Here is a 13,497-nt window from a genome sequence, read left to right on the forward strand (position 1 = left end):
TCTATTGACTGGGTCATTTTGATAGGAGGCAAAAGTGCGTGCGTGCGTGTGTGTGTGTGTGTATGTGTAGATTGGGGAGCAGGTGACATAGTTCCAAACGATGGCTGTTTAACCTTTCTTTAAAGGCAACAGGTAAAGTCTGACTTATATTTACAGATGCTCTTCTCAGAAACCTGCCCTCTTCCAGTCCCATTCTTATCTGTGAGTAAGAACATGCTAGGTTCAATTTCTTGACCCCCTTAAATCCCAGGGCAGCAGTTTTAGCTAAGAAGAGAGGACATAATCCATCAGTACCTGAAAACAACCTTGTCTTCAAGAAGATGATAATCATTACTCATAGCCAATCTTCAAAGGAAAGGAGAACTTTGGGTGTGTACATTTTAAATCTTAAAGAGTCTGATAATCATTCCTGTTTCCTTCATTTCCTTACCTACTGTATTTTTAAAAGTTTTGTTAGCTGCTGCTTCAAAATATCAGTGGCTTAACACAATGTAAGTTTGTTTCTCATTCACACTGAGTACAAAGAGGGTGTCCCTGGTCAATGGGTGGCTTTCCTCCCACTGGTGATGAGAGACTCTGGCTCCTTTCATCGTGTTGCTCTGTCACCTTCAAGACAGAGTCAAAGTCTCCTTGGGTGTCAACACCCATTCAGCAGACAGACAGAAGACAGTCTGCAGACAGACAGAAGACAGTCTGCAGCATCACCAGTGGGAGAGTTCTCTGGGCACGGACTGGAAGTGACACTCTTTACTTCTGCTGATATTCCAGTAGTTGGAACTCAGGCATATGGTCTCATCTAACTGCAAAGGAGGCTGGGAAGTTGCACTTCATAGTGTGCCCAGAAAGAAGGGGGAAAGAGCTTTGGTGAACAGCTAATGAATGTCTTTTGTCATATTGACTTGAATGTCATATTCATTTTCTGTTGTTGAAAAAAATATAGCAATGTTTGTTTAGTTAATCCTATTGAATTTACATTTTCCTTTTAAAATTCTTATATTTTTATATTTTAAGAATACAGAATAATATAGCCTACAAAATTTAAATGTTCAACTGTTTAAAAAAGTTAATTGCTGTATCAGAGGGGAACACATAAAAATATTATTTTATGTTTCATATTTTACTTAATTAGTCCTATTAGTACTAACTGTCACTGTTAACTAGTCCTATTTTATTTAAATAATAGCAATTTATGTAAATGAAAGATAAATAATACAACATATTTTCAGGTGAAATAATTTTTTAAAAAATCTCTATCAGTTCACAAGAGAAAGGATATTTTTGGTTCTCCAAAAGTTAGAAGGATATAATCTATATAAATTTAAGTGTATCTGTTATGCTATTCCACAAAAATGGTTGAACAAAATTGAAATCAGTTGAAAAATATAGTGGAGGGTCTTTAAAGTTTATCTATTCAAACTCAATCTCCAAGTATGTCTTTTATAAAATCACTAACTAGTACCCTCTAATCTCTCCCTAGAAATTTCAAGTAACATGGGAAAGCATTATCTTATAACACTCTGTCATATACATTTTAAAAGTCTCTACACTCCTTTATTGACATACAAAACACCTATTCTGCAGTAGGACCAGATTAATACAACGTGGCGAAGCTGAGTCTTTCAAGACGCTAGGCATATCTGAACGTGAGTTCATCCTGGCAGTCATTAGGAAGGTCCTTAACATATTTTTGTAATGCTTCAAAGGCTCCTTCCCAATACATTCCTATCTTTGATAAAACCAGGACAACTGATAATTTGGGGGGGGACATAAATCACAGAAGTTGTCACTTAAGGCCAGTGTTGGCTGGTGGTCTTCAGCCATATTTTACTTCTCATTAAAGCAGCCAGACTGAAAACTGTGTCTAGAGGTGATATTTAGTTAAGTCTGATTTAGAAGTAGGGCTTTGAGAACAAAAATGCTTCTGTCCATACTTATCATCTTTATGTCTCCAGAAACATTCAGAAATTCCAGTTGATTACAGCAATATCTACAGTTCAAAGAAGGATTCCAACCACAAGCTATTCCAACATCTGTTTTGGTTTTATGGTCAATCTGAATAGTTGTAATTTACATTTACTGGCACCACACAAATGAGGTTATTTTCAAACTACTGTATTTTGCAAAAAGGAAACAACAATAAAAACGACCTCCTTATACTTAGATCTTGAGCCAAGGCTTACCTATCTATACCAACAGAGGGGAAGGTTTCCCAAATAATCAATAATAATTTAAAAACTCACCTTAGACCATGGTCTAAAGATAACTCTTTGTTATTCAGCCCTGATGGCTAACTTTCATTGCCGTTCATTACCAACTCCAGCCCTGACAGAGAAACTCATAAGAGGGCACAGAAAAGACAATAATGAGGGTAGAAGAGAATCAGAGGTCTGGATAAAAGGATAATTACATCCCATAACTGGGAGTGAGGGTGGCACAGCAATTATTGCTAAATGGAAACAGAATGCATCATGTCATGAGACCACCCAATATTCGCAGTAAATCGCGTGTGAACCAGGCACTGACTCTACAACCTCAGATAGGTACTTCTGTGGGCAGATGCTCTTTATTCCTGTGAGGGACCTCACCGGCAGTCCTTCTGATGCTCTGCCTAACACTGCTCACATCAGTCAGGCACCACCAGCTGCCTTTTCCTTACTAGCTTTGAATTAGCTTCATGTATACTAAATTCCACAAATACAGAGACAATAAGCAAGCTCAAAAGTAGGGCCAGGAAAGTGCTATATGATCTGGAACATCTTAATCAGAGATGGGGTTGGGGTGCAAAGCCAGGTTTAACCTAGCTTCAAAAGGCACTCCTTTAAGCACTGTGTTGCCTTAGCTCTCTGATTTGGATCTTTAGACTCTGGGCACCTCACTGCTCAGCTTGGATTGCAGAATGACTCTGCACCTGGCACGCTTCTGTGGTCTGTGCCTCCTCGGGTCTCTGACATCTGCTGCCACTCCTCCTCCCCGCTGCTGAGCCCTGGTTCCTGCCAGGTGGGCTCTCATGCATGCTGCTCTTAGGCCACTCCCATCCTCTCTCTGGCATCCTCCTCTCCCATCCCTGGTGCTGATGTACCCCTAATAGGCACTTGCACAAACAGCTACCAGACAATTTTATCACTATATTTTACACCATACTTTATTAGCTTTGACACCCTTGACCGTGACGCGTATTGTAATTGCAGCGATGTTAAAATGTGAATAAGGCAAAAATAAAACCAAATCATTGGAACTGATGAAATATCGTAATGAGAATTCCAGTCTACAATGATAAGGCTTGTTTCATGAGAATTTCTTCTGAATGAGAAGTTAGAAAGTCTTGATGTGATTTCTTTAAAACCTTAGGGTAACATAGTATGTTTTACAATAAAAATGTATGATTGGGAATATGGAATCAGAAAACATATCTCTAAATTTGTAGTTCTCCTTTTGTTCTCGTGTTACTTACTTTCTATGTTCTTGGTATTTACATGTGAAGCTTAAAGCCCAACAACGTGCTACCGGTATCAACTGAAAATGCTGGTTGATACTCACTATAAACAAAAACACCAGGAAACACCCACTCAAACAAAATCAACTTACTTTGATTTTGTGATTATCTTTTTCTTTACTAAGTACCTCAAACTTTGTTTCTGGTTGCCTTATTTACAGGTTAATGATGCAAATTAGTGAACTCCTGAACATAACCCATAATATCTACATATACTCTTAAGTTTATTACTGAAAAATAAAATAAAACCATTAAAGTTGAAAGGTGACACTTGCCTTTTAATTTCAGGTACTAAGGCAGGTAATTGTTTATTTTTATTAACAGTTTGTCTGCATTGGAGGGAGCCCCAACAGAATGAAAGCATTTGCCCTGTTCATGCATAAGGAGCTCAGACTGGAGGATGCTGAAGAGGACATGAAGGACATCTGTGCCGGGACAGACAGATATTGCATGTACAAAATTGGTCCCGTGCTCTCCATCAGTGTAAGTGCTCAGTGGCTGCGTGTCAGGTAGTTATCACAAGTTAGAAGAAAGTGGAAATTTCCAAATACAGGAGGGATATTTTTTTCCCCTCCTGCTATGCATTTTCACACAATTAAATTCAGTGTCCAGGTGTGACATTCATTGTTGGAAAAAGTCCTAGGGGCAGAAAATAGCATTCAGTGCTACTCTGGTTTAGTTTATTAGTTACCTCTTAGCTATGCAAGTTAGAGAAAAAAGCCTCAAAGCACACTTGTCTTCAGTTGGTAACTGATTAATAAGCCATCAGCAATTTTTTCTCCTCTATCCTTTATCCAGCTTTGGGAATGTTGGGATTTTAGTACACAGGGGCCAATTTTCAGGATTGCCAAGGTGGTGCCATTCAACATTGTAAGCTCTCTGAAAAGCTGCTAATGCACTTACACAGAGCTCTTGCGAATTGCTCTCCTGTATTTAGAATATGTTAATAGCTCTGGACACACAGTGTCCTGAGACAATATGAAAGTGGAATGATTTGTAATTTTAGGGAATGCAGAGACCCTTTCTCTCTTGGACTCAGGATTGCATACACTTAGGAGAGTGTAGATGCGTGTGCACCCAGCTTACCTTCTAAGTTGGTCTCTCTGCCACAGGGCTGTATTCTGAAACAATAGCTCTAAGTCTGTCACGCACCTGGACATGGCAGCCCCATAAGGGGTACAGCTGAGCATGCCAGGTGACAAGGGAAGAATCCACTGTAGAGGTGTGACAATTCTAAGGAGTTGAATTGTCTGTGACAACTGCGCCAGGGAATAGCTGCTCTCCCTCAATTGCTCTATAGTACCTGGAGATGGAAGGATGGATGATGGTGGCTGAAAGCCTGAATGAAGAAGGGAAGACTGTGCAACACCAATGGGACAGCTAGGTTGATGTCCTCTCTGGGCTAGAATACCTGAAACTGGCTTTGGACTCAAATGAGAAAATCCATTCATTTATATATTTGCTCATTCAGCAATAAGAGCATATCTACTTGAGAAAGAAACTGAATATCCTCTGCTCTTTGTGAATTTTGTCTTACTAACTTTTGCTTGACTTTGAGACTACAGCTCTTTGTCCTTTTTTTTTTTTTTTGCACAGTAACTGGATAAAGGCAAAAACGTAAAATTTGTGAAAATGTGAAACTATCATAAACAAGTAGTAAAACTTCAGAGTAAGATATAAAAACTGCAGTAGACTGATCCTGCTGTCCTGCCAGGGGAGAAAGAACTAAAATAAGCATCATGTCCAGAGGGGTCAGCCAGTGAGAAATGAGCCTCACTCGGCAGAAAGAGGGTTTCCAATTGAGACCTCTTCTTTAAAAATCCTTCCTCTCCAGCAGCTGCTGAGATGTGTGTGTGTGTGAGTGTGTGTGTGTGTGTGTGTGTGAGAGAGAGAGAGAGAGAGAGAGAGAGAGAGTCTAGCAGAAACACAAAGCCCATTTGTCATTTTATCACCAGGCTGCATAATAAATGATAATCATAAACCTATCAAATATCTGATTTAGAAGGAACCTAATAGATCACATAATGGTTCATTCTCTTAATTTACAGTTGAGGAGATGAGATTTAGAGAGTTTACTCATTAGTGGCAGAGCCCAGACTTGTTAATCTTGGACATACAATTATTATAGGTTTGATTCATGCCTTCAGGAGACTTAGAATGCATTTGGAAGTCAGGACGTGTTCCAGGGGAACCGAAAATGGGGAACCCAGAGGTTCAGAGTTTCCATAGTTTAACATTCTTGATGGTGAGTGGAAGGAAGCTCAGGTGTAAACATTATAGTTATGGCTGCAAGGCTTTTCCAGATTTGTTAATGAGAGAATTAGTGGCAGCCATTACCTAATCTTCCATGTTGCCCCTGGTGCTTTTCTGCACACAAAGTCTTTGTGGCCAAGAGTAGAATACTGAAGAACACATTTGACTCTCTGGTGTTAGGAATGAAATAGACATCAATTCTAAACTTAGCTCCAGCCACTACAAATTCCAGCATGGAGAATCTTTCTAGAGCATGTTTAGAACATATTGTAACCAACAGGAGTAGCTAAGTCCCCTAACCTGTGTTGACTCCTCTTCTGTGACATTGATTCTACTCTTCCAAATGTTGAGGAAAACCAGGCTTATGGTCATGATTTCGATCAACTTAACCTCACCTACACATTCAGTATATGCTCCAGATTGGTAGGTAGAGATTTAACCCACATCTCTACCCTTGTACCTTTCAAAGCTCACACAGAAGTACCAGGAAACAATCAAAGCTACCTAGGAGCAATGAAATGGGTTCACTCTTTCATTTAGTATGGTGGAAAAGGACTAAATACATGGCAGCCAAATCTCTAGTTCCTCGAAATCGAGTCAATCCTGCAAAAGCTCTTTTTCAAAGGCTCACTCTGAAGAGCCCAGTAGGGAGAGGAGAAATGGCGCTGCCCTGACACACCAGTATGCCCCGCCGTCCCCACCTTCTGCTCTTGGTGAGGAGGGCTGAACTCAGTTTAACTGGCAGGGAGGCACCTCTCTCTGATCGTCACAGATGGACCCATCTATCAGCATGTCATGTAGGCGTCAGTTAGAGCTGACTTACATTTTCCTCAGCTTTGGCAAAGTCATAATGATTATGTAAATTTATCTGAGGGCTGTTAACTTGTAATGAAGGAAGAAAATATGTCCTGTGCGTGTTATCAGTCTGTGAGATGTATAATGACTTTCTCTTTTCTCTTCACAGCATGGCATGGGCATCCCCTCCATTTCTATTATGCTTCATGAACTCATTAAACTACTGTACCATGCCCGGTGCTGTGACGTTACCATTATCAGAATTGGTACATCGGGGGGAATAGGTGAGATGTACTGATTTACACTGTTAAATCCAAATGCGTGTCCCATACAGGGCAATTGCCAAAACACAGCAACATACTCAGAGCCCAGCAGAAACCCAGATGGACTAAAAGTGTCAGGAGGCTGGGCTTGAGGAAATTTAGAAATTTAAACTTAAAGAAAATGAAAGAAATGTAAAGACACATTTCTCTTTTTTTCCTGCATGGAAACCTGGAGTGAGCGATGCCCCTGTCTCTGGCCCAGATGGACTTAGGTGTTCTTAAGGGGAAGAATTGCTAGGAAATAAGTTTTGAGGATAAGAATAAACTTCGAGGGTTAGAATAAATTTTGAAGCTTATGAATTTTATAAGTGACAGAAAGAAGTGCTTTCAAGTTAAAAAAAATCACTAAGATTTGCCTTGTTTGTCAGCTAAGTAAGCAGACTTTAATAGCTTTAGGAAAACATTGCTTTTAGCTCATGTCAGTGACAGCCTTTTTCTGGCGGGGTATTTTCCTCATCAATACACCAGGAGAGATCAGGCTGGGCTTTTAGGGAAGGGACAGGTGATGCTCCCTAAGGTTCTCTCAGAGCCCCCCTCCCCCATTTTTTCTTGGCTGGTCAGGCAGCTGTTCAGAAGCCTTGTTTAGGCCTCCCCCCCGGGCTGTGGTAAGGTTCTGAGGAGATCTCTTCCTTTTTCAACCTTTCTTCAGGAGCAGGTCTTGTGAGGGGTTGATTTTACTACATCACCAAATGCAGGTTCAGAGCATGGGCATTGTAACTGGAAAGGTTTGGTTGGCAGAATGACAGGACCAAATGGGAACTGTAAATAACATTGAGATTTTGGCCTTAGAATTACACATTTTTGGAGCAAGACAGGACCTCAGAAATCCTTAAGCAAAGAACTAGAGAAGCGGCTTGTCCAATATTACAGAGCCTCAGGTGGCTGAGTCGTGCTTCACTAGAAACAAAGATGTTCAAAAAGATCACGCCCTTTCCACAGCTGCAGTACAGGAATAACTTCCAGCCAAGGCCCTCCCAGGTGGATTAAAGAAGGACATCTATGGACGTCCACCCAGAAAGAGAAGGGAAGTGTTAGAAATCATTGTTACATCAAGCATCCTTCTGAACTGTTGTTTATCCAATGTTATCCCAAACAAGCAATAGTAGGGAGCGACGAGTCTGAGGATGCAGTGGATAACATTGTTATTAGGATTGCTTATAATTCTTGGGGGGTGGGTTACAAGGATCTGTCTGCATAGCCCATGCCATGTACCATCCTGACTGCTGTGGCTGCCCCTTGATATTAACAAGTGCCCAGCATGGGCAAGACTGCTGAGCGTCCAGCTCACGGTCATGGTTTTGTTTCAGGGCAACAGGATACACACAGCCCATGTATCGCAGTGAGGGTCTATGAACTGTGGGAAACTAAAGCGCTGTGCTATTGGGGATACCTCCATTTTGAAGTTCTGTTCTCATTAAAAACTCTCAGCTTATCGACAAGATGTGTTTGCTTGTTTTAAGAAATACTGATTTGCAATTTTTCAGTAAGTTTTCTATTATGGGGAGCAAAGAAACAAGGCAGTAGCTAGAGAAGAATATGAGTCAAGAGAAGGTGTTTTCACAATAAGAGATGTTGTATCACTTTCGAAAAGTCATTTGGAATTACCTAATAGAAAGGAAAAACTATTGATGTAGGGAAGAGAGGAAGATTGCTGGAATTATGTTCTTAAATAGGCAAGAGGGGATAGGAATTAGTGCAAAAGCGCAATTAGACTGGGAAAGAAATGAGGACAGTTCATACATAACAAGAGAGAAGTCATGTGGAATCTAAAAAATGAGACAAATGAACTTATTTGCAAAACAAACAGATTCACAGACACAGAAAACAAACTTAATGGTTACCAGAGGGGGAAGGGGGTGGGGGGAGGGATAAATTGGGAGTTCAGGATTTGCAGATACACACTACTATATATGAAATAGATAAACAGCAAGGTCCTACTGTACAGCACAGGGAACTATATTCAATATCTTGTAATAGACTATAATGAAAAAGAATATGAAAGATATATGTATCTTGAGATATAGCTTGAGTTTTTCTTTTTGTTTTTGCTGATCCTACTACTCCTTAGATGAGCCAACAAAACTTGATGATGATAAAATACTCGATTAAATAGTATTTTGGCCTTTGAAAGACTTTAACCAGGATATAAATGTTCTAATACATCCAAATATTAGGATGGCATGTGAATGACTTCATTTTGATGCCCACATTTTCAACTTCATTCTCAGTCATTTTCCTATTTCTATGTCTTGTAAATAATTCAAGAAGCCACCTATTTGACTTATTTTAAAAGTATCTGACCTGCAAAGGCTCTATCATCAGAGTCCACCTTGGGTCTCTAGCTGGATCTTCTAAATGAACCCCATGTTGAGCAATATTAGAATTTATTAAGAACCCAGAAGGATATGGCAGGAGTTGATAAACATTTTCTGTGCAGGGCCAGACAGTAAATATTTTAGGCTTTACAGGTCATATGGTTTCTGTTGCAGCTTCTCAACTTTGCCATTAGAATGTGGAAGCAATCATAGAAAATATGCAAATGAATGAATGTGGCTGTGTTCCAATAAAACTCCATTTACAAAGATGGGTGGATTTGGCCCATGCAGATCTCCGTCTACTGCATCTCTATGGAAGCATTAACTCATTCAACAAATTTTTATTGAGTACCTATAATGTGACAGACATAATGCTAGACCTGGGGAGACAATTGTGGACAGACACTGCTCTTGCCTTTACAGAGCTTATGTTTTATCAGGGCAATAGACAAACAAATGAGTAATTACAGAAAGTGCGATGAATGTTAGGACAGAGACAGTCTAGGGCACTATCAATATCCTCTCATCCAGGCTCTAAACAGAAATCAGAATGGGTCAAAAACTAGGTCAAAAGCTGGGCCTGCGGAAATTCGATGTAATCTATCTGCATTGCCTTTTAATTCCTTTCCCCTCTGTGGATTAAGACCTTTTGAAGGAAGTGACTCAAGCTGACACCTAAGGAATGAGCTGGTATTAGTCGGATGAAAGTGTGTGTGGGGGCGGTGGGGGTGGGGGGAGGAGAGAGCATGCCAAGCCAAGGGAGTAAGACTTGGCAGAAAACGGTTTCTCGAATCCCTGAGACTTGAGTTCCAGAGTCCCAGGAGCAAGCCAGTCTTTGTAGCAAAGGAAAGTCAGCCATGAGAACTAATTTACAAGGGGTCAGAGAAGGAGGGAGGGAATAGATGTGACAAGAATCAGAAAGAAGAGGGGACAGAGAGGCAAAGAAATAATAGTAATCAAGGAGTTGCAGAGAAGATTAAATATCAAGTAGTCACATCACTTTATGAAAGCTACTTGCTGGCAGGCTCATTTAGTTTATTCCAGACCTAATTTATTCAAATTTGAGCCCGAAGGCCGGTACTAATTTGCATGTCCAAGAGTCATGTTTGCCTTGAAATCTAAGCACCATCACATTGTAAATGTGAATCTGGAAAGACAGCAAATGTAAATGCCTGTTCTGAATGTTACCATTTAATTGCATTTGGAAAAGAAAATCATTTAAATGATGAAAATGGGGAGAATCGTTAGCAACCAGCATTAATTAATGTTGGCAGAAGAGATTACAAACTATGTGTCGAAAGTAAACCCTAGGTGACATTCTTCCGTAACCACTTATCTGTTCCCACACGGCAGGGATTGCACCTGGGTCTGTTGTAATAACAGATGAGGCCGTAGACTCCTTCTTTAAGCCCCAGTTTGAACAGATAATCTTGGACAACATCGTCACCAGAAGTACCGAACTTGACAAAGAATTGGCTGAGGAACTACTCAACTGTAGCAAAGACATTTCTGACTTCCCAACCCTCACTGGACATACGATGTGTACCTATGATTTTTATGAAGGTGAGAAGAATTTATAAATTGTGAAAGCAACCAAAAATTGCTAGCAACTCTGTGTTATTCAAACCCATAATTTATATTAAAAACTCCACTTTAGAGAATAGTCGGGGATTAAAAAAAGGAACTGAAACAGCCTTTTCAACTTCCGAAAGCACAGGAATGTTAGGACGTAATAAGACGCAGCGACACATACATAATAAATTTATTTCGAGAGTGGGTTTAATCCTCCAAGAACAAATTGGATACTCGAATGCAATTAGTGATGTTAGCAAAATCTTATCTCTGTTTATGCCTTTAATTTAAATTGGTGACTCTAGGAGAAGGGGGCTGTGTTGATTCTGTGTTTCTGCCACTTTGAGGTACATTCATCTGTACCTAGGCAGGGATCTGTACTCAGGAAAGAGTGGGAGCCAGGAAACAGGGAGAAATCTTAAGGGGAGGAAATCCCAAAGGGATGGGGTAGACTCAGAGCAGTTCTTTTATCTCTCCTTTATCTTTATGAGTAAAGGCTCCCCAAATCAAGTTTAGGAACAAACTGAAGGTAACTGCCAAGTAACAGCTCTTGCTACAGGGGGTGAGGGGCCAGCAGGAAAAACCCTCCTGGATAGACCCTGCTCGTTTCACAAGAAAGACGCTAACCAGTCTTGGTGCCTATCCTTGGAGGGCATACTAGAAACTTTGTGTAGTTGTGTTTGAGCGTGTTCATCAAGCTACATATTATTACACTTAAAATTATTTTTCTTTTCTTTTCCCTTTGGATCAAACTTAAGGTATTACATTGAATCCTAAACAGTTACGTGTGGAGATAGATTGTATTACTGATGAATGTTCCTTCAGGTTAGATGAGGTGTTGTCCCCACATACATGTTGTAAAGTGGGAGGCACTTTGGGTCTGGTCGTGTTGAGACCCTGTCACAGGCCACTGGCCCCTCTGTCAGGAGGGTTACCAATGGCTTTAAGCTATGGCAAATGCAAATGGTGGCCTGTTGGAGTCAATGTTTTCTGTGGGCTGCACAGTATTTTTAAATACATGAATTTATTTTGCCAACATTTATCATTTCTGGAGATTTCATGTGAAAATCCATACTTTGGGCTTATTGAAATTACATAACATAAAAAAAATTAAGGTAATTTATGCATGGTGGCCCTGGCAAGCCTCGGCCTACATCTGGGGCTATATTCACTGAAGAGGAGGCGAGGCTGCTCCCTGCCAACCAGGCGGACTTCAGGGACATTACCTGCTTGGCTTCTGGGACATCTGATTTGAAGCGGCTTAAATAACACTGCATTAGTGGTGTTAGCCGGCAGTTCTAAGGAGGACCCAGGAGAAGCAGACAGGGAGGATGGAAGTTGCATGAAAGAGAGAGGAAAGGGAGGCAAAGGGGACTGTTAAGATAATGGGTGGTGACAGAGTTTACTGGCCTCCCAGCTTCAAGTCGGCTGCCCTTGGGAGTGGGGCATGGTGAAGTCTGTTCCCAGCACATGTTGGGTGGAGGAGGAGTGACAGCATCAGCATCTTTTCTCCACCTCCTTCTGGCCCAACTAATTGGTATGGGTGGAATTAAGTGATAAGTGAACACTGAGAACAGCCTGGAAGGGGAAAAGTGACCACAAAAGGGTGGCATGCAGCCTAAAAGGTGTGTGGCAGAGAAGAAGGTGGGTGAATCAACTGTCTGCATTTGCCTACCATCGGTCCTGATGGGCAGGTGGGATTGCAACATCCAACCACCATCCCCATCCCCAAATAGCTCATGATCGTCACTAGGGCTTCAAGCCTTTTTCTCCTTCCCTAGCATCTGTCCCTGGGCCATCCACCCATAGGAGAAACCTGAGATTTTCCTCAAAGGGCAGATGTCACAGTGTCTCTCTGGATCATGCTGTCCCTGGGCATAGTGTTGGCTGCTGTGGCCACTCAGTGGTCACGTGCCCCAGAGCTGGGGTGCTCAGTGCCATAGAGACTCCTCTTAATGTGAGAACAGCCTTGCTCCAGGTCATCTGATAGGACGATTCAGTTGGCTGGGTTTATGCTATTGAGGTGCAGGCCCACCAGTTAGAGTCAGCCACAGAGCACTTGGGCTGACAGCAAGCCCCTTGGTGATACCACTGCCACCATGGTAGGACATCACGTCGCTAAACAGTTTCCATTCTTTTTTCAGGCCAAGGTCGACTAGATGGAGCACTGTGCTCCTTTTCCAGAGAAAAGGGGTTAGATTACTTGAAGAGAGCATACAATGCCGGCGTCAGGAATATCGAAATGGAATCTACAGTGTTTGCGGCCATGTGTAGACTTTGTGGTCTAAAAGGTAAGATGTTCATGAATGTCTAAGGTCAAATTCCCCTCTCTCATGAAGTTATTTTCACTCTGCAGGAGAAGAAAAAGGAATCCAGCTGTATATTACTTGGGGTTGAGTGCATGATTATCTCATAATATCTTGTGAGCATACGGAACATTATTCCCATTATGCAAACGAGGAAACCAAGCCTCAGGGGTCAAAAGTGAGTTGCCCAAGGTCACTGGCTAGTGGGCTATGTAGCCAAGACCTGATAGCAAGTTCTGCTTTCTTCACCCTGCTAGTGGCTGCTGTTTTCTAGCACAATTGAATTTATTGACACAAAATATTCCTACAGTAGTCCAGCAAAGGACAAAACATTAGTGGAGTGTTTTTTTAAAGTTAGTTTACATGCATTTTTGCTGTTTCCAACTTTTTATTTTGAAAAAAAAATCAATAATACAGAAAAATTGAAAGAATAGTATAAT

At 41.1% G+C, this 13,497-nt stretch overlaps 2 protein-coding genes across 11 annotated transcripts in view; one reads left to right on the forward strand and one right to left on the reverse strand.

Annotated features, from left to right (window-relative positions):
• Nucleotides 1-13,497, reverse strand: part of CCDC148 (coiled-coil domain containing 148) — a 308,196-nt gene that overhangs the window by 57,597 nt on the left and 237,102 nt on the right. The gene's annotated exons all lie outside the window — the stretch shown is intronic.
• The window catches only part of UPP2 (uridine phosphorylase 2), a 31,663-nt gene that overhangs the window by 7,932 nt on the left and 10,234 nt on the right, over nucleotides 1-13,497 (forward strand). For 2 of the 3 annotated variants that reach the window (XR_001364940.2, XM_006176777.3), the window contains exons 3-6: nucleotides 3,818-3,976; nucleotides 6,711-6,825; nucleotides 10,533-10,742; nucleotides 12,896-13,042. Coding sequence is in view for 2 of the 3 variants with exons in the window: in XM_006176777.3 (XP_006176839.1) it covers nucleotides 3,818-3,976; nucleotides 6,711-6,825; nucleotides 10,533-10,742; nucleotides 12,896-13,042 (631 nt within the window). In the remaining variant the exon portion in view is untranslated. Of the gene's footprint in view, nucleotides 1-45; nucleotides 370-3,817; nucleotides 3,977-6,710; nucleotides 6,826-10,532; nucleotides 10,743-12,895; nucleotides 13,043-13,497 lie in introns of those variants that run through there. The other variant, XM_032479515.1, reaches the window with a different exon arrangement.

This window comes from Camelus ferus, chromosome 5 (assembly GCF_009834535.1).
Source record: "Camelus ferus isolate YT-003-E chromosome 5, BCGSAC_Cfer_1.0, whole genome shotgun sequence".
NCBI classification, from domain to species: domain Eukaryota; kingdom Metazoa; phylum Chordata; class Mammalia; order Artiodactyla; family Camelidae; genus Camelus; species Camelus ferus.